The 26,725-nt window shown below is 38.2% G+C and overlaps 1 protein-coding gene across 11 annotated transcripts in view; it reads right to left on the bottom strand.

The window, feature by feature from the left end:
- Positions 1-26,725, bottom strand: part of KHDRBS2 (KH RNA binding domain containing, signal transduction associated 2) — a 318,282-nt gene that overhangs the window by 145,626 nt on the left and 145,931 nt on the right. For 10 of the 11 annotated variants that reach the window (XM_069011368.1, XM_069011370.1, XM_069011377.1 and 7 more), the window contains one exon: positions 10,979-11,125. The exons of the other annotated variant lie outside the window; for it this stretch is intronic. In XM_069011368.1, coding sequence (XP_068867469.1) covers positions 10,979-11,125 — 147 coding nt within the window. The remainder of the gene's footprint in view (positions 1-10,978; positions 11,126-26,725) is intronic. 11 annotated transcript variants of the gene reach the window in all.

The following is a 26,725-nucleotide window of genomic DNA, read 5'->3' as shown; positions in this document are numbered from 1 at the left end:
GCAGAGAGTTCGAATGTCTTTCCATGTTTAGTAAGTAAGAAGTTAAAAAAGAAACTGCGTGCATCAAAGAGTTTTCAAACAGCTGAGAGAAAACACAAGCTAAGAGGTAGGTAGTAATTGTACTCAAGTAATTTAAATATGTAACGTGAGTTGTTTCTTCTTAAGCATACTTTTGTTGACTCCTGCATCTGTCCTCAGCCTTCCTCTCTGAATGAGCTCCTGTCTCTACTAGCTAGTGATATTCTACTAGCTAGTGATATGCTGGGCCATCATTCCCAACTGAGTCCCATTCACAGCCTTGGGACTGCCTCACTCTTTCTGCATAATACCCTCAGTCAGTCCTGATGCAACTGTATCACTAATCTCTAGTCATCATATGAGTCTTTAGAAAGATTATGCTTTGTATAGACTTTCTAAAAAAGGGCTAATTTACCTGTGAGAATTTCCTTCTGTTTTAATCCAAGTCACAAACAGTTTCCCTTTACAGTCAATGACATACGGGCAGCTCTGGAATGCCTCCTCTCCTACTAAAAGCCTTTTCCAGTTTCACACTTAGTTTATCTGAAGGTTTTGTCTCTCACCTTGATGTTTCCAATGTGAAGTGTGTAAACTTAGAAGGCAGGCAGCTTATAAGATGCATTCTAATTATCAGCATTTTTTTCTGCTGGTGTAAGTGGGCTGATGGCTGGGAACGTACTTTGAGACACCACTCTCATGCAGAAAGTCTCTTCATCTGTTAAATGGCTACAGGTTTAGCTACAGGGTCTAAGTATTGCACCACCTGTGTAGGTCTCGCCCAAAAGAACCCTCTGTGTTGGAATGAAATCATCTACTATCAAGATCCAAATCTCCATCTTCAAAATTTGATACACAAAGCAGGTTTGGCAGACAAAGAAGTTTCATACATCAACTCCTTAAGAAAATTGCTACAGACACATATAGTAAGAGAAATGTTCTTATTAAGAAGGTTTCATCCCTGTCACATCATACATATGGATAGATGTTTAATGGAATTTAATGTCACTAATGCAGTTTTATCAACAAACTCACTGAGCAGGGATTGAACTGGGATTTGTTGACTAATTTTTCATCATGACATAAGAATATCAAAGTAGAGGTTAGATTATTTTCTCTATTTTTTTAAGTCTGCAATCTTTTCCTGCTATTCAGTGAGGGACTCCTGCCAGGCTGGTCATGGCACAATCACCACACAGTCAGGCTGCTACTGCAACTTTTTCTTTCACTGGCCACATTTTTATTCCACCGCTGATCATTCCAACACAATTAATTAACTTTTGACTCACTGGTCAACCCCAGCTGTATCTGACAGATGTCCTGTAGTCCTAGAACAGTCAATCCTTCCCAGTTTCATGGAAATGCTCATCTACACCGTGAGGAAGATACTGTATGTGCCCTTACTGAAGAGCAAATGCCCACATAAGGTGAGCCAAAAAAACCCACCGAAGAACAAAGTGGTGACTGTCTGGTATACATAAAAGCTTCAGACTGAGAACACTCCCCCTACCTGAACAACCAAAATCCAAACATGAAAGACAAAGGATGAGAAATCAGCCATTAGAAAGTAGTGCTGGTGCTCTTAGACCAGTGCTCTATGACTCTTCTCTACATGCCTGATTTCTTTCCTAAAACTAACATTACTATACTAGTAACTGCAAAGTATTGCATCATTTTGGTAAAATACAAGTATACCACATTTTATTTTTCCAGCTACACAACCGATATTTATGGGAACATCCTGATTTTTCTGCATCATTAATGTCTGATAATGCTACCATCTCCGGGGATTCATAATGCTACCATCTCCACTTCAGATTGAAGTCTGTATATTTTTAGGATTCCTTTTATTTCTACTATGTTCCCTGAACTCATTTGTATTATCCCTGCATTGCTAACAAATATTTCCTTCACAACTATGCAAATAAATATGGAATTTTTATTTTATAAACTTGATTGCCATTAATCTGTCTTTTGCATCTTTCCTGATTTTTACATAGTCATTGTTCCTAAGTTTTTGCCATCCCTTCATCACTGAGGTCGAACCAAAACCATATTAAACGAAAGCTGGGATTTTTTAATGTCAAAAGCTGTTTTAATTGTCAGCCGCCAATCTTTCCTTTTCAACTTGATATTTAAATTTAATTTTTTCTTTCAAAAATCTCTCATGCCGATGAAGTTTTGTCATAGTATTCCTTGCCATTAGGAGACTTAAAACCTTTCAAAACATCAAGACTATATACAAATATATATTCTTTACTTACTAAACCCTCATGTTTGCACTGTACATGCAAACTATACATTCATGTATACAGGCAACTCTTACTGTCTTGGAGAAGGACACTCTGGATGAATGTATTTTTATCCTTCATGCAGATTATTTCTAAACAAATTTATATCATATGGCTTGGTACAGAGCAAATGAGACATCCATTTTCAAACATCTCCATCCATGGAGATCAAAAGTCTCATCAGCCACACCAAAAGTTGTCAAACGCTAAAACAGAGCACTTTGTTGATTGATAATTGTCTCTTGGTTACAGGAGAAAGAATATTAGAAATAGTTGGACTGTTATTATAATTTTCTCTTTTCTGAGGCGAAGAGTTTATTGAGTGAATAAAAAATCTGGTCTGCTCACCATATCTATAAATTTTATTACAAATTTTGAATAGTGAAGTGATAGTATTTCAATTCAATTATTCAAAGCAATAAAATCTAAAGGTTATTGCAGAGAATTGCTGAAAGGTCTCATTATACTCCATTACTAGAAATAAAACTGGCAGAAAAACTGAGGGATGCTAAATGCAAAGTAATGCTATGAAAATAATTAAACCGAAGTATTGATAAACATCAAAATACTGAAAATAAATAGCTCTTAATTAGCTATTATCATTCAACAAAGATGCCCTGGATCTTTTACAAATGCCGTTCAAAAATATCAAATCAGTGGAAGCAGGAAGAATGGTAAACAGCACTAGAAAAAGCCCTGACACTAAACTACAAAGCAACAGAAGATCCATTCCATTACTGGACTGCTTCTTGACTACCAAGATGAGCCACTGTGTGCCATCCTGGCCATCCTGTCCCAACTGAAAAATGAAAGAGGCAAGCTAAGGAAGAGAGAGAAACATAGTCAGAAGTATGTCATGGAAAACCAGAGCTACCTCTGCTTCTGTACAATAAAAGTTGGGGGCTAGAAAAGAAACAAATCCAGAGCAATGTAAGAGTGAGGATGGGTGTGAAATTATCCTCTGCTTTTAATCATGCATGAAGATGAGGACACTTACTAACTCATATGAAACTGCTCTAAAACAAACAAGAGGAAGTGGAATTTGGGGTTTTATTTTTGTTTTTACACTCAGTGCATAATTGAACTGTCAAACACTGCAATCTTAAGTTTTTCTGAGGCCAAAAGCTTAACTAGGGTTCAAAAAAAGCCTTTGACAAACTCAGGGAAGAGAAATAAAAGTTACCACAGGGTATAAGGCAAGATGGTCTTGGATGCAGCCTTGAAAAGATTGAATCTTTGACTGCTGGAAGCTGAAAGAACACGACTGAGGTAAGATTACTCTGATTTTTGCTTTTTCTTTCAAGCTTTCCTAAATGATCGTAACTCAGCATCCTCAGAATTGACTACACTGACTTTTGCTACATTTAAAAAAAATATATAAGGTTTACTAATAACACCAAAACCTTCTTTCTCCCTTTAAAAAGGAAAACTATTTTAAAAATAAATAAAGAAAATAAAAACAAACCCCAACACACTGCAGGATCTGCAGTATGGTTTTCAATGTGAATGACAGCATGAAAATATCTTTTTTTTATTTAAGTGTATCTTCACAAATGGATTAAACCTTAAAAATCCAATTGTCATTTTGCTGATACATGTGAAAGAGAGAAAAGTAAGCTGCAAGTTAAAGTAACCTGATTAAGCCAATAACCAATTCGTTGAAAGAGCCAAAATAAGTACTGCTTATCTCCTTGCTTTCAGTCTTATTTTTTTAACTAGACATTATCCTTTTCTTTCCTCATATTGATGTCTGGGGGGAAAAAAAAAAAGTTACTAATATATGTGATGGGAACACGTAACAACATCTTGCACATTTTTTTCATCATGATTACAGAGTAATTCTTTGAATGGAAACCAATTATTTTAAATACACTTTCTGTGCCTACTTTTATACAGAACCACATGGAATTTTATTTTCAAACCATAAAGCTGCAGCCTCTTCACTGGGTAAACCAACCAACCTTTATTGTTGAGTTGACTGACCAAATTTGTACTCACAAACAGAGCTCTTAAATGAAATGCCACATGTGCAGGAGGGTCTGGTGGTCTCGCTAAGGTGAACAGTCTAATGTGCAATACCACAGCAAACTTCTTGCTACATATTACAGACCAGCAATGAAAAAAACAGAAGCAATACTGTGGGATTCAAATTTTTCTGCATGAATTTTATCACCTGCACCAAAATAATAATCCATTTTATAGCTTTACAGCAGAAAGAACCAGTACTCTATACTGTGTATCAATAACTAAATAAAAAAATTTAGTCAGTTGAAAAATAATGGAATTTAATTTTCACTTGAAAAATTTGAACATTTTTAGTGTACATCTCCACCCCCAAATGTTCACTTTGAGGGAAAGACTTAGGATTATTTTCATCAAGCTTAAAATAAGTGATTTAAACAACACAAGTGCTGCTCAATCAGCCAGTATCGTTATTAGGAAAAACTTCAGCATCTATGAAAAGTCAAGAACCACAGTCCACAAGTTGTGATGACTCTCTTGAGTACACTGATGTTTGAATGTATTCATAATAATTTGCTTTGTTAAGCAATATTTAGGAAAAAAAGCTGTGAAGAGGTAAAGTGCTATGACATTTTAGGTCTTGACAGAATCTCTGAATTTTATTTCCTTGATTATCAAAACTTGTGTGTGAAATTGCCAGAGATGTTGCACACTGGGAGAAACAGAACCCAGAACAACTAAAACAGCTGCTAAAATTTTTCCTTAGCACAGTTTTAAAATAATTACTGTACTAATTATTTATTACTGCAAGTAGTTTTGCAGAATGTGCAAGTGTAAATTATTCACTTTGACAGGCATAAAAGATGTATTTTAGAGATGCAGCTGTGCTGCTGCTCAGTGTCAGATTTAGGGAAATATTTTGCCTGTTGAAGTTCTTTGAAAGACGAAAAAAAGACTGGCATCCCCTCACCCACACTACAGCTTATTTAGAAACAAACATAAGATTATAAAACCATGGAGTATGAAATGGTATGTAAATAAGAGATTTCACATTATACTCTAGCACAGAAGAAATTCACATGGCTAATAAAAAATGTGCAAAACAAATGTCATATAGCTAAAACTGACAGAATTGTTACTGTGTGCTGTATGTACACAGATTATCTGTAACTTTGCTCTCTACCATAAAGGAGTTCCTATACATACTGTAAATGTATGTTTGAAGTAAAATAATTTCTTTTGCAATATTAGACGGAGGAAGACCTTCAAGCAACTAAACCCTACTTTAAGATGTTTTAATTGTTCCCACTGAAACAAACTGGCCTCAAAAGTTGTTTTCAATTTCCCACAGATCTCAATTTTTTCATAAATAGTTCTGGTATAAATAACTTCCACTGTGAAATTAGTAAATTTTTATTTCACTGAAAGGCTCTTCTTCCTTAGTAATATTTAATCTTTAATTAGCTGGATGAGTGAGAACACATAACATTCTTAAATGATTGGTAAGAAAATTATTTTAATCGATAGTATGGAGCAAGGTGAGATAAAGGATTGAAGTTAAACAGTCAGTAAGGTATTTAGGCACCTACAAGGAAGTCTGGAAGACACTGCAGCCTGAATTAAAAACAGCATTAAACCCTGCATTCACCTGCTGCCTCACCACAGTGATTTCTAGTAACAGAATCTGATCTGATCTGATAAACACCCTCAGAAAACTGTACAGGCAGATGATCACCAGGGATTGTCCATCAACTGGACTGCATTACATGACCATGTGTTTATTCCCAGCCCTTGAGTGGTGCCAATATGCCTCATTTTAAAGCAGACACAAGTGGCTAGAATAATGTATGCAAATATGTTGGACAGCAGCTTTTAAAGTAGTAATTGGTTCAATTTCTGATCATCTGACCACACAGTTGTAAACAATCTTTTTAAAGTGGTCATGTCACTGCAGCTGCAATCTGCCCTCTACATAATAGCTCCCTATTACAGAGCACTCATACGTAAAATGAATGATCAGTATCTGCTTCCCTCATTCTCCCAAGGGATGCTAACCATGTCAAATAAAAATGCTTTGCTTAAAGGGATAAAAATGTGAATCAGAAAAAGATTCTGCATGTGTTAGAAAGCACAGAACTCCTTAAGACAGTATAGCTTCTTACTACATGGAAATTAAGAGCTTGTTCGGAAAATATATTTGTATGTTTGGATGTACATCAAAATTATCTAATTCTATCTAACACAACTGATGTAGAGTTTCATTGATCATTAACAGTGAAAAAATTTAACTGCATTTAATAGCTAAGAACCTTTAAAAATCAGCAGATTTTAAAGCTTGAAAAGCTTCTAGGCTCTCCTCCCCTCCCCCTATTCCCCAGTCTCCCCTTCTAGTTTGTTGACCCTGCATCCCATTTTGAGGCACTGAGATCTAACATCAGCCTCAGGTTCCTCACCTGGACCTAGGTCCCTGGCAGTTTAGGATCAGAAGTACTTGGCTGTCAGATACACATGGGTTTTATCAAATCTGTGTCGGCCACAAAGGCAAATCTGCAAAACACATCCTCCTCCTAGGCATCCCTACTGTTTGTACTTTCCACATAGCTAATACTGGATAATCTCCATTTTGTTAGCATCAGTTCCAAATGTGATCGTTAATGCAAAACCTTGACTTGGGGAGCACATTCTGGTTTTTGTTTTTACTGTGTTGACAGAAAAACATTGGAGGAGGCAGTTGTGTTTCAAAACTCTGAGATTAATCCTATTTACTTAATCATGGGTCTTTTGATCTGTCATATTTCAATTATATTCAAATTTTCATACTGAGTAAACATCAAATAAAAACGGAGCACAGTTTCTAGCTAGTAATTGGATATGACACCCCACAAAGCCTTAATTTTGCATAAAATCCACCAAAGAACTAGCAAAGACAGTTACAAAATCAAACAGTTAACAACGTCCCCCTGACAGCACCCACACAGACCTCAAGCCATCTGCAAAATGGAAGCCACAGACACAAACAGAGCAGCTTGGCTTTGGAAGTGTGTCAGCTACCAAGGGCTGCAGACACTGGGGCTCAGTCATGCACCGAAAAGCCTGCTGGAGGGAGCCCAACGCACCACCTGAGACCAAGCTGCAGCTTTGAAATGTGTTAACTTTTGGGACAGACAGTGCCAAAAGTGGTTTCTAACCCTGGCTTGGAGGTAAAATTTTCACTAGTAAAAATATGGATACCTATTATTGGGTTGAAGGTTGAAGGTAAAAATGAAGTAATCACATTTAAATCAAAAGTAGTTGTTCATGAAAGCTTTGCTTCAGTTAGTAAATGTTCAACTTTTTCTCAGTCCTGTTCTACATTTATCTACATTTCTATTATGTTTTCTGAGCATTTATCTTAAAATTCAGCCCCATTAAAACTTCTGGATAAGGTATAAAAACATTATTCCGTTTCACTGACATGATCAGTGTAATTTCTGAGGGCAATATTTCATGAAATCTTCACAAAATTCATAAGCAATGTGAAAACTCATTTGAATAGTTCATTACATACTTGATTTGGAATAAATAAAACTGTTATATTCTACTGTTTTATCCCTGTCATGCAATCCCAATATTCATTGCTGCAATAAATTAGGTCTTATAAACAACAAAACATCACAAAACAAATTCAAGACATGCTGCAAATAGGGAACAAAAAGGAGATCATCTAGTGCAATTTTTTTGAGGGCAAAACCCTTGAAACATGTTGCAACAAGTCAGTTAATAATTGCTTTGTAAATCTGAAATGAAGCAGAGGACTAACAACTAACTACTAACAAACAAGTCATAAAGTACAATTGATACTTGTTCGGAGTGATTATGATTCCCTGGAGGGAAGAGGGCCACAAAAAAGCTGATTAATGTCCAAGGATCACCTTTGCCAAGCTCAGGAGTGAGCTTCATCATAATGAAGAGGAAGTCAGACAAAAATGACAGGAAGCTTATATGGATGAACAAGGAGCTCCTGGACAAACTCAAAAAGGAAGCCAACAGAGGGTAGATGCAAGTAAAGCTAGCCTGGGAGGAATACAGAAATTGCCCAAGCAGCCAGGGATCAGGTTAGGAAAGCTAAAGCCCTGACAGAATTAAAATTGGCCAGGGATGTCAAGGGCAACAGGAAAAGTACATCAGTGATATAGGGAAGACTAGGGAAAATGTGGGCCCTCTCCAGAGCAGACCGGGAGTCCTGGCTACCCAGGACATGGAGAAGGCTGAAGTAACCAACGACTTCTTCCTTCACGGACAGGTGCTCCAGCCACACCACTCTGGTTGCAGAAGTGGGCACTAGGGGAATGAAGAATTGCCCACTACAGGAGAGGATCAGATTCGAGAACATCTAAGGAACCTGAAGGTGCCCAAGTCCATGGGACCTGACGACATACATCTGCTCATTCTGAGGGAACTGGCTGAGGAACTGGCTAAGCCACTACCCATTGCATTTGAGAAGTCATGCCAGTCCGCTGAAGCTCTCACTGACTGGAAAAGGTGAAAAATAACCCCCACTTTCAAAAAGAGAAATAAGGAAGACACAGGAAACCACAGCTCTTTCAGCTTCACCTCAGGTCAGAAAGATCACGGAACAAAGCCTCCTGGAAGCTTTGCAAAGACACATGTAAAAGGAGGAGGTGAATGGTGACAGCTAACTCGGCTTCACTAAGGGCACATCATGCCTGACAAATTCAGTGGCCTTCTGTGACGGGGTCTATTACTGCCACTGTCAACCATGGTCAAAATCTCCTAAGAGAGAACCTGGCTTTATATTTCCTCCAGTGTAGCTATTATACTTATGCTGGAAAATGCATATAATTCTTACAAATAAATAATGTGTCACACAAAATATATGCTTGCACAGATGGTGAATATTTACAAAAAATTTTAATAATACTCCCAAAACACACTGGTCCCTCTCCCTTATTCACCCAGGCTGAACAGAATACATGATGGATGTTAAAAATCCAGGTGCCATCATCATTGCACCATGCTAGAATGCAGGAGCTCTCTTCCAGAATGACAAGGACATAAGAAGATAACTTTAAACAGGAACCTCTTAAAGAAACTAACTGAAGTTTAGGAAAGTCATGAACAACTGGAAATAGGGTTATCCAAAGGACAAAGACTGGCAAATTTTATAATTGGCCCTGTTATCATTTTAAGTTGCAACACTCCAGACTTTTCAGGAACCTGTTACTTAATGATAAATTTTGTTCCAGTGTAATGGCTTGGCAGATCTTTGCCATTAGGTTGCAGCCAAAATGTCATTCCACGATATGCTGCCAGCATTACAATATTGACCTAATTTTTCCCAATTATTATATGTTCATCATAAAGTCAGAAATCACGAAAAAGAAAATGCGTTCTTGTCTCACAGTTATTTCAAAGAATTTTAAATGATATTTTATCACCAGTGTTCCTAAACTGGAAACGTAATTAGGAGATGAGAAGGAAGAATCAGAAAGACAGATTTAAGATTTAACTTGTTTAAAATGTGGCTCATTTCTGGGCACTCACTTGATGCCAATTAACTTTTTATTTAAAAGAAATATCCAGATGTTTATTTTTAACAATCTTAAGTTACTTAGTTTGTGCTCTTAAAAAAAAAAAGTTTATTTGCTCTTAAAAATTTGAACATTTAAATAGTCTACTTCACTATTTTGCTTGTAACATATTCCCCTTTCCCCCACCAAGAAGCCCACACCAAAAAAAGCATTGAAATTCTGCCATGAAATTATTCATATGCCTCACCTGAATATCTCTTACCTTGGCTTCATATTACTCATAACAAAAAGGCACTTGTTGAATCCTTCCATTATTATCAAGAGACCTGAACAGTTACCACACTAATTTTTTAAATCAAAAATAGAAACAAGCTCTCATCATATTCTTTTTAAGGGATGTAAGTTCTGAACATTCTTAGAGCACTAAGAACTCTCAGGACAGACCTCAGAAAACAACTCATGTAATTCTAATACTGCTTTACTTAATATTTAGTATGCATATGCTTCAATTCTAAGACAAATTTAAGTATGAAAATAACATGGAATAAGTGCATAAATGTGGAAAAAACAAATTTCAGAGAATTTGAGGAAAATCAATAGACATGAAAGTAAGTATTTCAGAAAGTGATATATTTAGTAAAAATCAAATTGAAAAAGTTCACAGCTTTAGAGTATGTTTCTATGCTCTCCTAGCTGATGGAAGATTACTAAACTGTGGTCTGAGTCATAAGCTGAACAGGAATTTTTTAGGAATGTTTTGCTCATGCTGTTTCCTCCACAAGAAATTCATTAACTTCATTAGCAGGGTATTTAGATAAATTGTTATATGTATTAAAATGTCTTCACAGATTTAAATGCTCAAAAATCTTGACAGTGTACTCTCATACAAATGACTAATGTCTGCAATCAGAAGACAAAAGTAATCTACCAGTTCTGCCAGAAACCAAGAAAGGAAAGCAAAAAACATTGACAAATGGAAATAATAAAATACCTAGAAAATACATCAGGGCATCACCTGTGACACTTAATGGCCTGTTCGGCATCTCCCTGGGACAAAAGAATGAAAGATGAAAGTTCAACAGAACAGGTTGAAGGGTTTTTTTCATTAGTCTAAGGAAGGAACAAACTCAATGCAACAAAACCATAACCTGTCACAGAAGAATGTTACAAGGGACTTACAGGAACCAGGAATTTTTTTATTTCTTCCAAGGCATGACTCATACGAGAATACGCCTCCCCAGGTGGAGCAAACACTTCAATTAATACGTGGAGCTCATCACTCAAGTGCGCGTATTTGGCTTCTCCACTTTTCCTTAGTTCTTCCTCCTATGAAGAAAGGGTGGATTTGTTTTTTAGAACTGAAAATCTACTAATTTTGCAGTGATTTAGCACCCACAGATAACATGACAGAAGGACAAACTATAAGCAGACTTTTAAATCCGTTGAGAAATAAAAGTCTAGTTCAAGCCACCTAAAGATTTAAAAATCAATTCTGAGTGCTTGAATAATAAACCCAGCATAATTACATCTAAAACAGATTTTAATCAGCACAGTGAAAAAATGCTAAATGCTCCAGAAGGAAGTACTGACATATTAAATCCATAATGGAAAAGCTGCATTCATCTGTCTGAATCTTAGCTCTTTAAAAAAACCCATAAAATAAAGATGCATTTAAGCATTTTGGAACACTATTGTTTAGTAAAGTCTTTAGGTTCTTCGATGAGTATCTGCAGCCTGTACATTTTAGTATCACCAAAGAAAAATATGCCCTAGAACTTTTATCTGAGACACAGAGTCACTGGATGGTTTGAGTGTGAAGGGACCTAAAGACTATTCAGTTCCAGTGCCCCTGCCATGAAGAGACATCTTCCACTAGCTCAGGTTGCTTAGGGCCATCCAGCCTGGCCTTAAACACTCCCAGGGATGGGGCATCCACAACTTCTCTGGTAAAACTGCTCCAGTGTCTCACCAAATCCACAGCGAAGAACCTTTTCCTAATGTTTAACCTAAAACCTACTCTCATTCTGTTTAAAGCCACTACTCCTTGTCCCCTCACTATGTGCCTTTTGACAAAGTCCCTCTTTGGCTTTCTTGCCCTCTTTTTGTACTTGAAAAGTGCCATAAATTTACCCTGAGCCTTCTCTTTTCCAGGCTGAGCAACCCAAATTCTCTTCATAGCAGAAGGGCTCCAGCACTGATCATCTCCATGGCCCTCCTCTGGACTTGCTCTGACAGATCCATGCACTTGTCATGCTGAGGGCCCCTGAGCTGCTCTCAAAACTCAGTGATGTCTGAGTTTCAGTCCCAATCCCAATACAGGGCACCTATACAATGCAGTGTACACCAGCTCAGATGGTGAATCACCTCACCTAGATACAGCTCAACCACCTTTGGGTCCAAATTTCCTAGCTATACAACGAGCCTAATAATCCTACTTCACGTTAGAGTAATGTTCTGAAATGTCAATCTGCTTCCTTACACAAAGCTTTGAGATAACAAATGTAAATTGCAAAATACATCCATAGTAGTTACTGCCCCATAAAAATCGAAGGCATAAAATAGTGATCATGTTAATGGCACTGGCTATGACAATGTAATGAAAAATCTATGCCATTACTACACAAGATAGCCATAAGTAATGCTAAAGAAATGATGAGCTGAACTCTCAGTCTTCAAAAATATTTTGATAAATGTAATTAGAAGAATATATGTATATACAGAAAACATTATCACAGAAAAAGCAAACTAATTTTCTTGAAAATGGTAAAGAGGTTATAGCTTTTTAGTATATACTAAAATAACAGTTTATGAACATTTAGCTAAGATATAAAAACTGTAACAACAGATTACAATTCTTACTGATTTAGCTTATTTAATTTTGCATTAACTTCACTTATTTTGGCCTTGACTAATTTACACCAATGCTTGCTACCAAAAACATTTGCACAATGCTATGCTCCTAACAGTAAGTATACAGTTCTTTTTATCTATGTTAGAAGATCCAGCCCCAAGGACTTTTTGATTTTCCAGAGAATACACAAAGGCTACATCCTTTATCTCCAGAATCCAAGATCTGGCTCCATGCTAAGTCAACATTTCACAGATTATAATAAAATCATAACTCAATAAATGTGAACTATTATTTAATTTGAAAATTGACATAATTGTTTTCAACCGAAACTAAAAAATTAACAGAAGACGTAATTGTCACAGTATTTTTATTTTTACAGTTAAATTCTCTTTGGCATTTTAGCTTATCACTGAAATCTCACTGAAATGTCCATAGGAACCATAGCATAATATAAAAGCTCACCATGAGATGTTACAGTACCTTTCCGTTTTCTGGAAAAAAAATCACACACTTGATTACTGCTTCTGGAAAAATGTGGTATGGAGTATTTCAGTAGAATTAAGTTTTAATAACTATAAAGTTACATCCTAGTGATTGTTGGAAGTTTCTTTCCTGTTGCTTTTTTAAGATTCGGAGGGGAAAAAAAAAAGACGCCAGAAAGCCCCAAAAGTTATCTCTCAGGAAAAGACTACCAATACACTTAGAAACTGGACCTTTGTGTTCAGATGTAGAAAAAACAAAAGAGTAATATTTGGCTCATTATTTTGAGGAAGATTTTGTACAGCTAAGACATCAGTAACATGATTTTATAATGCATACCTGTCATACAGAAAGTTAGGAATATGCTTCTTCGGTGGTAACAATGGTAATTATGTTTCTCTTTTATTTCCTGAACAAACTCAGGATTTCTTAAAACAGATCATTTTATAACCTGCCTCTTTAGTGTAGCACATGCTCTCTGTCACTACTTGGCACTTATTTCTATAGCTGTTAGAAACTGCAGGATGAGGCTGTGAGATCCTACACATTTCTTTCTGAGAATACGTACTGAGGTTTCTTCTTGTGGAACACATGGGGTTAAAGACTGAATTTTCACACAGTATCTCTTACCATAATAGGGTAAAATGTCACAATATGCTCCTTTTATTGCATGTGTGTGTGGATACAGAGAAACTTAACTAAGGAAAACTATGGATGAGTAAGAACTCACAGACCATGTGAGCACTGTACCAAGCTCTGCTTCCCAAAGCCAGTGAATATGAGTGAGTATCTGGGGACTGAATGTAGCCTTTCATTTAATCGTGTGTCAGGTACCAGGCATCTACCAAGCAACCAACAGACGTGACTCACACTGTTGGGGAGACACTTGTTGGTACAGCAGGTGATACCTACGGGCAGCTAATACAGCTTCCCAAGTGCAGTACAGATGAACACGCTCTCCCAGGAGCACATGAAGATGGACAACACCTGTGCAAATCTTCATTAGCAAGCAACACATCCCAACTGCACAGCAAAATGGCCAGTGCTGTGGACCCAATATCCATACTACTTCTGCTTAGGATGACAGTACTGCCCCTTGTGTAGCACAGCAGTGGGTTTTGCCTCCTGCTAGTCATAGTCTGGTTGCAATAACTGAGCTCCCTTTGGAAGCCAGAGAGCCTTTCTGGAGGCTAACTTTGATATAGTTTTTTAGGAGAGGAGTCCAGTTAAAACCCTGTGAGTTCTGCTCACTTTAAATAATGGGAATTGGGAATGATCAGGAGGCTCTCTTCTTAACTGTGCTTCTGAGTCAAACGAAAACACTAACGAATAAACACCCCATGTAGCACTGGTAAGGACTGAAATGGATTATGAGACTTTCCAGCCCCTGGTACATTAAGGCAGAATAGGTGAGATCATCATAAATCTATTTTATATGGTGTTTTTTACAAGGCTATCTGGGTGTGAACGGCCTTGCAAGGCCCTAGTGGCCTCTAACGCACCGGTGCGATCACCTGTGGACTTTGGCTGTTTCTCATATAACTCTGCCTTAATCACCTCTGAGGTTCAGCTATTCCCCATGGTGCGGGCTGGTGGTCACTGCTTTTTATGTTCTACGATTCCCTACATCATGTCCAGCAGTTTTTTAGACCCTGTTGAGCTTGCACAGCCTTGGCCAGTGGCCACCCAGCAGCCAAGTTGTTCTCTCACAGTCCAAGCACAGAAATAACTGCTTAAGCTTACTCATGTATACATGAAATAAATCACAGTGGAAGGTGATGTGCATCGAAAGCCTGATGGATTCTCTGAATCAAAATGAAGTTAAGTCTCAGGCACTGGATCCTAGGGTAGAAAAACAACAAACCTGGGACCTGATCAGTCTGCTTTATAAAAGGAACGGAATAGATTCCCAGGGCTTCTGGATCAGTGATGGCAATCTCTCTTATTACGGACTCTCAGGTTCGTAGTATGGTTCTTATTTAGTTCCTGGTGACAATGTCTTACTTCAGTGTGGGTTGAGTGCAGCAGAGGAAACACACATCACCCTCCAGAGACAACTGCCCCTCATCCTGATCCTCTTCCACTCTGCTCTGCATGTCAATTCCCTTCATCTCTCAAGAGGGACAGAAGCCAGTTCCCTATATCCTATGTGCTTCAGGCTTCCTTCATTCTCATTTGCTGCCTTAGAGTGTCTGTTACACAGTGCTGAAGTCCATCCACCCTCATTGTGATGCATGGCTCTATAAGCCACTCCCTCATAAGGATAACAGGTATTTTGAAACACCTGTGTTTTATAAATTCCAGTTGACCAAAGCAGGGAAAATGACTTCTAAAACTCTATAGCAGAAATATTAGGAGTACTGACCGCTGTAAAAGTGAAGTATGGGAGTGATAAAAGGCCAAGAAAAAGGATTAATTATCTCTGGATGTGAAAGGAGTCTTAACATTTTAAAAGGATGTGTGTTAACAGAGAACTGCTTTCTGTCTGTAAGCCTGGCCAAAGTGCTTGAATAAAAATATGGGAATAAAGTTGAAAGAAATGGAGTCTGCACAGAAAACCAAGTTATCGGTCCAGATTGGTGAATACAAAGTGTCCTCCTAACACTGAAATAACAGGGTATCAAAGAATAATAGAAAATAAACTTTCAGTAGGAACTGTGTAGATTTCAGGGATAAATTTCATCAATACAATACAAAGAACTTCCCATAATGAAACAAACACAGCTATGAAAAGAAACAATGGGTGCTTGAGGAACAATATGTGAATTGCAATGGATTTCATATCTTGTAAGAATTTACAAATAAAAGCATAGTGCAGAGACTAGACAAAGATGATAATAACAGGGCTGCTGCTACACAGGCATTATTCATAAGATCAATGGGCAATGCTACAGAAGAAAAATAATGAGCATGCAGTTTGACAAATGCAAACCTATTAATTTTTAATCTGGACATAAATGAAAAAAATCAAAAGGTTGTCTGCCACACTGATTGTAGTAAAAGTAACAGTGAATTAATTTCTTGGTGATACTGGGTTTGGAGTTAAAAAACTTTCAGGTCCAAGGTCCCATCAGTGGAGAAACAACAAACAAAAAAAAAAAAAAAAAAAGAAAAGAGTAACAATTTGATAATGGATAAGGCATTGGAAAGGGATTCAGCAGAGTACAGAATGAAGCTAAAAGACCTTAGCTGTTCCTTGACTCTTGTTTTTAAACCAGTTATTCTCACTCCAGGAAGAAGAATAAAGAAGGTGGAGGTGGTGAATGCGTGAGGAGAGCTCACAAAGTAGTGCAAAGAGAGTGGGTGTACAACATCTGCAGTCAGCCACAGAGACCCCATTATGAAATGTAGGCATTAGAAAGAACACTGCCTACATCAGAGGAAATTACTGGAGATACAGGTGACAACAATTATTTTTCTATACTTGATTCATTATTAAAATTTTCATTGTTCCTTTGGTAAAATGGAGCAGAGAATTGTGTACACTCAGTACTGTCTTGGGCAAACAGGTCCTTCAGTGCTTTATTTCCTGATGATTTTCATAATGAAATACAATAAAACCTTAATGGCTAAGAGGTACTAAACCATACCTAGATCATCTTTTTGTTTAGAGCAGTGAAAAGGAAAAAAAAGACTAATCAGCAGAAGAATGTGATGATGAGACAACCACTATTGAAATACCACTAACACCTGACATAAAGGTTAAATGAAAAAAATGTAGAAATTCTTTGGGGGGGGGGGGAAAAGTCTAGGAAAGCTCAACACACTAAAGTGTTATTTGCCAAAACTGAGGCAACAGACGGTGACCACTGTGACCAACAACTAGTGATCTATGCTTAAATTCCCTGCCAGAAAACTAAGAGCAGCAATAGAGTTCACAGACCTATGAATGTTTCTACACTTGTACAAACCTAAGCAGAAGCTAAAACAGCATAGATAAGAACCACCTGGGCATTAGACAATTGCTCCTAGAATTAACCAAGCCAAAGATGTTCATTGAATGCAATCAATGAATTCCAAGTTTGCAAAGCTTATGTAGGAAATCAAAGACCCTCAAGAAATGCATGATTACCATACCTAAAAATGCTTCCTAGGATTATGTTCATCTTAAAACTTATGCTCACAACTCGGGATCACTTCAATTCAGATGCCTTCAGATTCAGGAAGAAGACTTTGCCTTAATTAATGAGGGTAGAAAATGTCATGCTTTTATTTATGAGAGGCTAATTAGCAATTTGTTGCAACCAAGTTACAGGGTAGGTTGCCTGAGCTCCAAACAAGATGTTACACTTTTACTATGGGCAAAAACATAAAAGAAGTCTTTTTTTTTTTCCCTTAATCAAAGATTTATTAGAAGTCTAGTTCCATACTAATGATTGCAGCTCAAATTCCATGCAGGCAAAAATGACACATAAACTTTCTAGTTTCTGACTCTTTGCCTGGTGTTACGCTCACCTTCCACTGCCCCGGGGCTCCTAAGGTTAATGGCTTCAGCTGGGAGAGGACAACACTGATGAGAGCTGCAGTACCCTGAGTTCTTTGGTGCAAGACATTGCATTGGGTTTGCATGGCCAGGTTTTGATAGTGGGGATGGTACAGGGCTGGCTTCTGTGAGAAGCTGCCAGAAACTTCCTCAGTGTCTGGCAGAGCCAATCCCAGATGGCTCCAAGACAGACGTGCCGCTGGCCAAGGTTGGGTCAGTCAGAAATGGTGCTAACACCTCTGTGGTAACATATTTAAGGAGAAGAAGGAAAAAGTTATTGCTCAGATGTAATTGCAGCCAGAGAAGAGCAGAGTGAGAACATGTGAGAGGAACAGCTCTGCAGACACACCAAGGTCAGTGCAGAAGGAGGGGCAGGAGGTGCTCCAGGTGCCAGAGCTGAGATTCCCCTGCAGCCCATGGTGCAGCCCATGGTGAGGCAGCTGTGCCCCTGCAGCCCAAGGAGGACCACAGGGATGCAGAGATTCACCTGCAGCCCATGGAGGAGACCCATGCTGGAGCAGGTGGATGCCTGAGAGGAGGCTGTGACTCAATGGGAGGCCCATGCTGGAGCAGGCTGCCGGCAGGGACCTGTGGAGAGAGGAGCCCATGCTGGAGCAGGTTTCATGGCAGGACTTGTTTCTCTGTGGGGTACCCATGGTGGAGCAGCCTGTCCTTGAAGGACTGCATCCCATAGAACAGTAACCCACATCGCAGCATTATGCAGTTGCCTGTGGGATTGACTACTGCTGGAAAAATTCATGGAGGACTGTCTCCTGTGGGAGGGACCCCACACTGGATCAGGGGAAGGACTCTTCTCCCTGAGCAGCGGCAGAAACTACCTGTGGTGAACTGAGAGGACTCTAACCCCCATTTCCTGTCTCCCTGCGCCACAGTGGGAGAGGAGGTAGAGCTGGGAAGGAGGGAGAAGTGGGGAGAAAGGTAGTTTTAAGGTCTTATTTTGCTTCTCATTATCCTGCTCTGATTTTTTTAGTAACAATTAATATCTCTAATTCTAGCCTGTTTTGCCCTCACAGTATCTGATGAGATCTCTCTCTGTCCTTACCTCAACCCATGAATCCTTTGTTATATTTTCTTTCCCCTGTGCAATTGTGGAGGGGAGTGATAGAGAGGCTTTGGTTGGTGCCTGGCATCCAGATGAACTCAACCCACTACAGACACATAATACCAATGGCAATAATTTCTTCCTCCTCTCTCCAGGAAGCACAAGGGGTTATTTTTAGGATGGTAAACATGCTATATACATTGTTATTTCTCCATCATTTAGCAATTCAATTTCCCATCCAAAGTCATTAAATAAGGTTTTACAACTGCTGTGTATGTTTCCTTTGCTCTCTTTGTTACTCATGAAGTGATTTTACCCAGATCCCATTGTTGTGTCCCTTTAATGACCTGCAGCTGACCTTGGTGACCAGTCCCCACTTAGAATCCTGGAGCCTTCCTTATCATCCCATGCCTTTGCTTTCAATGCCTCCACTTCCATCACAACCCTGTACTCCCCTGTGCTGCAGTTTTACTCTAGGGCCCTCCACACAGAATAATGACTTATTATCGCTACCATTAATTACAGATATAGTACAAACCTAGGTAAAAGGCAAAGCAGCGTAGGCAAGAATTACTCAGCCATTAGACAAGGGCTCCTAGAAGTCAGCAAGCTCAAAGGGAGCTGGGGGCAGACCCTGAACAGTCCAGAGGATGGCTGGCAGGTCCCAGCCCTGTGCTACAGTTTTAGCACAAAGCCTGCAACCTGCAACAGGTGATGGCAACACCATTTTTACTGGAACACAGGGCTACCAGTGGCAGTGGAAAGACAACATGAGGAACTAAATTGCTTTGATGACCAGTTCTGAAAAGCACTCTTGGGATACAGAGATTTTTTTTTCAGCTACATGTCTAATTTTAAACCTAAATATATAGCTGGATGAGGCCTTCTGCTTTCAATGCACTTCTCAGTTCCACCAATGATAGATTATACAGGTGCCTATTGCAGGGTATAAACAATCGCTTGGGCTCTGCCACAGTGTAAAACTGTGATGGCTACAGCTACAGCTGAAGATGAGTCTCTGCACAAAAGGATCAAAACTAATGAGCACAGACTGTATTCCCAAACCTCAACATCCCTTTAGGAAGGGCTCCTCACTATGATAGAGGGTTTTGCTCAACTACACCCAGGCTACTGACAGCCAATGCCAAATCACCACATTCAAATGGATAAATACAGTTATTTAGTGATTTGAAAAAATTAAGAGTAGAGAGATATAATAAAGGCTGATGACATTGTAAGAGCTTTAAGAGCTTACTGTGTCAAAAACAAAACAACAAGCCTTGGGCAGAAGAGAAACATCATTTGAGGAAAGCAGATATGACTTCATTTACACTGGTTGGAGGAAAATGTACTTTCTTTTCCTCTGCTGTCCTTTTTACTTTCCAGAAATCATTTTACTGGTTCTCTTACAGCAATCTAGCTCCATCTCATTATGTTTGGAGCCAACAGTTTTATAAATTTTAGTCCCTTTTTTTTTGAGAAGAGAACATAACAGTCACCTTAAAGTGATACAAATGTTATAGACACTAGAAAACTCTACTAATGTTTTCGGTAATTCAACAAGCTATCTGATGACAAATTATCAGTCATCTTGCAAAGAAGGTTAACTGTATTTATGTTATGAATTCCATAAACTGACAATAATTTATTTATCAACAATTCTTATTATTCAGGAAATATTAATCTTTGTATCAGTTATGTATATAGTGCTCTCAAAAACTGTGTTTAATAAAGACCAGTAATGGTTATTTAAAATGTACAAACAGGAAAATTTAAATTAAATATCTCTATCACCTTTTTGTTCCTTCTCTGTCATTAAGTTTCATTATGATTATATTAGTCCTACAAGAACACTTTTTTTTTTTCTCCAAAGAATAAATATCACTTGTATCACAAGATTTGCAAAGGATATTCTGTTTTTAAGAATAGGGACTTGTATGAAAAGAAATGTTTTGCAGTTCTCCAGGCTCTGAATGAATTGTTTTGCTACACATTGTTGAACTGAAATATAAATACATTCCAGTTGTAGAGTAGTCAAGTACTTAAAAGACCTCAGTTTTGGTCACTTGAAGGAAAATAGTAGAAAGAATATTTCTACCATGGAGAAAATTCTGGAGGGAAAAATCCATGTGTAAGCTATTTTATGCAAAAGAAGAACAAAAGACTTGTATTTTTAAACAATCCATCAGAAGAGGTCTAATGTGTGCACTTAGCTTTGACTATAAAAAAGCCTGAAACTTGTCTTCAGTAATTAATTTATTTATATTTAAACCCAATTTCATGATGAAGGCTCCAAGTACACACTAGAAAGTAAACATCTGCTTAACCGCTCACCTGATGAAGGACACTTCCCCAATACAGGCCGAGAGGACAGGTCCACTGGTGCATGTAGGTATTACTTCAAAGCCTAATTGCTACTGCAGGTGCCAACATAAAGAGACCTTCAAGCCTTTCCCAATCTAGCTGTGTAAGCTACTCACTTAGCTTATAGCTGCAAAAGAACTCAAACACCCAGGATTTAGGCATGATTTGGATCCTAAACACCCAATTGTGGCCACCTAATTTCCTGTTCAGTTGCTTCCTATCCCTGAAATCTACAGATACCAGAATTGTCCACAGTAATACTCCTCAGACTGAAGTGTCTGGGCAGCAGCACCACATGAGGGTGAAGGAGATCTGATAATTCTTTCACGCTTAAGCTTCTCTGGGATTCACTAAGTAAGACAGGTGTTCCCAATACACTCCTATTGAATACACAAGCGGCGCTGCTGCCCTTTTCCTTAATGAGGTAGCAGTTGGAGAGCTCATCAAGTTACACATTATGGAAGTCAGGAAATAGGTGTTCATTTTAGAGAAGTTGCTAGATGAATCCCACAAGAACCATTTGGGAACGTGTTCTGTTAAACTATTCATAAGTGATCCAGAAAATGAGTTGAAGAGTAATAAAAATTCTCCAGTGATAAAAACCACCTCTTTCTGTGTGCACAGACTCCAGATAATGTTATTTCAGGAGAAAGATCTTGAAGGCATTACATTCAGATCTACAGAAGGAATTTGCTCAGTGTTTGTTCAGTATCAATTGTTCAATCAGTGTCAATAAGAATTTGTTCAATATCAGTTAATAGGGTATTCTCTATTAGGCAAGTTTTAAGAAAGGAAGATAAATGAAACTGCAAAACCTCTACTAGACCATTTTGGTGTCCCAATCTAAAAAAATTTAGAAACAAAACAGATCAAGATGAAAAGAATTATTACGAATACGGAAATATTTTCATATGAGATGCTAAATACCAAAGTCTTGGCAACCTTGATGTTCCTGCAGTTAAGGATGTCCTTAAACAATTAATTCTTGGAAAGCCTCTCAATTTTCACTAGTTTTTATGTTCTTACCCAAACTTTTGTATTTTGAAACAATCCATCAGAAGAGGTCTAATGTGTGCACTTAGCTTTGACTATAAAAAAGCCTGAAAGTTGTCTTCAGTAATTAATTTATTTATATTTAAACCCAATTTCATGATGAAGGCTCCAAGTACACACTAGAAAGTTATAGACTGAGTGCATTCTTATGTTTTTCAGGAGTTATAAACTTTCAGGAGTTATAGACTGAGTGCATTCTTATGTTTTCCTGTCTCATTTGGAACTGTGAACTCATGAATGTGGGGCACGATGTGTTGCATACAGAGAGAAAAACCCCCAACATGGATCTATTGTTTTTGTTCTGTGACAGTTGCAATTGCTTGCTGATGTATCTTTTATCACCTGTCACATAGATATGTATGCTTAAGGTGGTTATGTGACAAATATGGAACCCACTTCTGATGTTAAAGATCCTATTACTAATTAGCATTCAAATGAGCTCCAAGTAATATTACAGGTGCTTCATCTAGATAGCAAGGCAACACTTCAGCCACTCTGATTGCTCATTATAATCAGAGCTGAGAGAGTGCAGAGGAGAGCGATTTACAGCCACTTTCAGCTGCAAATTCAGGAATCCTGCCTGCTGCAAGGTGTGTGGAGAACTGTCGGCTGCCTTCACCTCCTCACCTCCCGCAGTGGCTGCCTCCTCCACTCCTTCCACACATCAGGACTTTCTGAAGAATAATGTTGTTATGCCTCTGACAAACCCTTTCAAATCCAACTGGGAAGCCTCTGCAAGCGGAAGGTTTAAAAGCTCAAACTGATGATCCCATTTAACTCCTCACTGCTTTTTCTAGCAAGTCTCCACCATTGGGCAGGAATCCATGTTTTTGCACCTTGAAACACAATGGAACCTATGATACAGGAAATGTACTTCCTTAACAGTGGATACAAGGGAAGTGACTTCTCCCTGATTGCCATATTGGCCCACGCAGGGTAATGGAGACGGTTTGAATTCCAGCAGTTTAAAGACCTGTCTGATAAACTGTATTATAAAGTTCATTTTTCTGGCTGATTGTCAATAATTATTTCCTTAAGGCTGTCCCTTGATTAACCACAACATTGCAAACAAAAGCAGTAAATGTATTTGAGTATCCTACCACAAATTTAGAAGAGACCACTATTTTCTTGTATCCCCTTGATTCTCATGCAGTGATGTGGAAACCACATCAGTGGAGGGAAGCCACAATGGCAGAGACAAACTGAACTCTGGGGAGTAGAAGAGGGAAAGGAAGTTCATAAATAATTGGAAAACACTGTACTCTAATGGCATTTACACAGATAAAAATGTTCAATACCTGAGCTGAGTTAAAAAATACATTATCTTCCAAAAAAGTACTTCAAATAAGATAAATCAAATAACTGAAAAATCAACCAGTGTGCCACTCCTCTTCACAAACATATCCTTTTTCTGAGGCAGAATTTTAATGTCTTGCAAATGATGCACTCCCTCTCCCATGTGACAGTCACACATGATTTTGCAGGTTTCACTTTTTCTTTTCTTGTAGAGTTAGGTTTTGCAAAATGATAAAAAATACAAACACTTTTCAATGGCAAAATTACTTGTTCCTCTACCATCTAGAAAATCTAATTATTCACATTATATTAATTTAGAAAAATAAATATTAATGATTGCAAGTTCTTGGATGATTTCTCACAAAAATGCCAGAAATAGTTGACAGATGATGAATAGGTTATAACAATATTACATATATCATAAAATCATAGAATGAATCATAGAATGGTTTGGGTTGGAAGAGACCTTAAAGATCATCTCATTTCAACAACCCTGCCATGAGTAAGGATACCTTCCATTAGACCAGGTTGCTCAAAGCTCCATCCAAACTGGCTTTGAACACTTTCAGGGATGGGGCATCCACAGTTTATTGCGGCAACCTGTTCCAGTGCCACACAACCCTTGCAGTAAAAAATTTTTTCCTAATATTTAATCTAAACCTACTACCAGTTTGAATCCATTCTCCCTTACCCTCTCACTACACGCTCTTGTAAAAAGACCCTCTCCATCTTTCTTGTAGGCTCCCTTCAGGTACTGTAAGGCCACAATTACATCAACCCTAAGCTTCTTTTCCAGGCTGAACAATCCCAATTCTCTCAGCTCTTCGTCACAGGAGAGGCGCTTCATCCCTCTAAACAACTCAGTGGCCCTCCTCTGGACTTGTCCTTCCTGTGCTGGGGAACTACCACGATTTTATGTCTGACTGATTTACTGACTGCAAATAAAATAGCTTGCAAATAGATTCTCGGTCATCTCAGCTATGACGGGGATTTGCTCTGCAAAGACGAAGAACACATTTTCTAATCTTCTCATAAGGGAAATCTGTAAGGATATTAGTCCATTATAAGCCATAAATGAATCCGAGTAAAAGACATGATTTTATAATGACTAGTGATTATAGCTATTCTAACTGAAATTTACTAAAGGCTCGTTTTCATGGAATGTGCAGAGCACTCAGACCATGTACAATTCAGGTAACAGCAGCTCCTTGGCAGTGCAGTCTGGACCTGACCTGAACTTTGTATCATGAGAGAGTACTTTAAGAAGCTATCACTTGTAGAGAAAAAGTAAAGGAAGTCAAAATGACTTCTGTCAAGTTTGTTTATTTTGAGATAACTTGGCTGAAGTGATGATGGTAGGATTTGGCTGGGGTAACCATTGTGACCCAATAGAAACTTCAGTGTTCCTCACTGCAAATATTCAGAATACCTCGTTTACCTAAGAACAAAGACACATCCTCACTGGAAGGCAGACTGACTCCTTTGCAAAGTACACACAAATCCCAGAATCACAAAGAAAGTAGCCTGAAGGATGGCACGGGCTTTCTTCCAGGAAGTCCAACATTCAGAATTTCACACTGCTCTTTCTAGTACCCCAAAGAAAACACCAGGTATGCACTCACTTCAGAGGAGCTCACCCTGGACTGAAGATGTCATTGGTACTAAACTGGCCATGCCAAGATGTCAGCGACTAAGTGCAGCCAGGGCATTCCCTCTAAAAGCTCACAGCACACTGCTCCGGGTCCTCTACCCAGAACTCCCCATCTCCCATGAGCACTCGCACAGCATCCAAACCAGAATGGACTACCACCAAAACCCCAAACATACATACAATTGAAAGAGTAAAATAATTTTGAAATTCAGTTTAAAACAGATAATTGTACTCCAGAAAAGGTTAAATACCTGCAGTCTTCAGAGTTAGCTAATTTTACTGCACTAAAAATTAATATTCATTTTGCACTTAAGTTTTATCATCCAGATCATCCTTGGCAATTTAAAGCACTCCTCCAACCCCCTTTATGCACTCAGATTTATGCAAGAAGAAATAACCTTGTGCACAGGCTTTGAGTGTTGCAGAATTTTCATTACATAGTAGCCATATCTCATATAATCACAAAATATGCAGATTAAATTAATCTATTATAAAAAATTTTGCCTAGTGTCACCATCAGTTTACCACAAAATTTCCTTCTATTAAAAGCTTTTTCCCAGGAAACACTGTAACCTGCCTCTGGCTGAAAATGAAGCATTTTATTTGTTTTCCAGTTTTTTACTGCTTTAGCACCTGTGGTCTCCCTTGTTGCTCATTTTCAATACCAGTACAAATGAACATAAAACTGAACAGTAACCCTGTTTATTGCAGACTTTCTCCATAGATTTGAGACAAAAGATGAGGATATTTTTATCATTGTCTGAACATCCTCAAATGCTATGACTGATATTAAATGCTGAAAAAAATACATTTCTACATTTTTCTTCCCTTCCCTCCTAAATTGGAAAAATAAAAAATATTTCCTAAATAAGGAATACATGCACTACAGAAACTCAGCAAAGCTTCAGCTCCTAGTAGACTTAGCTCATTCTGCTATGTTTTCTATCTAAATGTTAAGGGTTTTGAGTCAAAGTGTGCAAAGACCAGATTACTCAAGTTCTTTAAAGACGTCATGATCTCCCTCTCCAGGCTGTGATCAACCCCAGGTCTTTGCCGATGTGTTGGATCTGAGACAAAGGTCCCAGTTTGAAAAGAGAGTTATAGGACAGATAAACAGTTATTTGTGTCCCTTGAGTGGGATTCATTTACCTTGACTTAGGCATCCAGAAGTTAGATATTTAAGCCTAAACAAATCACATGGAGCTCTCAGTGGAAACAAACAGGGTGACTCATCTGCAGCTGAGGCTGGTGTTCAAGATGACTTGGGAGTTTAGTTGAATAAAGCAGTCTATGGATCTAAGTATCTTTCTGGATCTGTCTAAATCATATTAATAAAGGAAGAAATCAAAATACAATTGGTAACTATGAAAATGTGAAAAAAAAGCATGTAGCATCAGTTGGATTCTTTTATAAAAGTTATTAGGATGAAGGAAAAAAAATGGAAAATACTAGAGCCATGTTAGACAAGTTTAAAGACTGCTGGCAGTGCTTTGGAAACTGACTGACGGATTACAGACATCATTTTAACTGCTCAGGAAAAGGTAATATATCCAGAATGAATCTGAAACATTGTATATACCAATTTTCTCTTCCAAATACATATTTAAGCATTACCTGTTTTCACTGGGCATGCTGAATGAAAATTTCAGTATTTTACAACTGACCTAGATGTTGCACTGCTGGTG

Source organism: Aphelocoma coerulescens, chromosome 3, assembly GCF_041296385.1.
Source record: "Aphelocoma coerulescens isolate FSJ_1873_10779 chromosome 3, UR_Acoe_1.0, whole genome shotgun sequence".
NCBI lineage: Eukaryota > Metazoa > Chordata > Aves > Passeriformes > Corvidae > Aphelocoma > Aphelocoma coerulescens.
The sequence above is the reverse complement of the archived record's forward strand: the minus strand, read 5'-3'. Positions and strand labels throughout refer to the sequence as shown.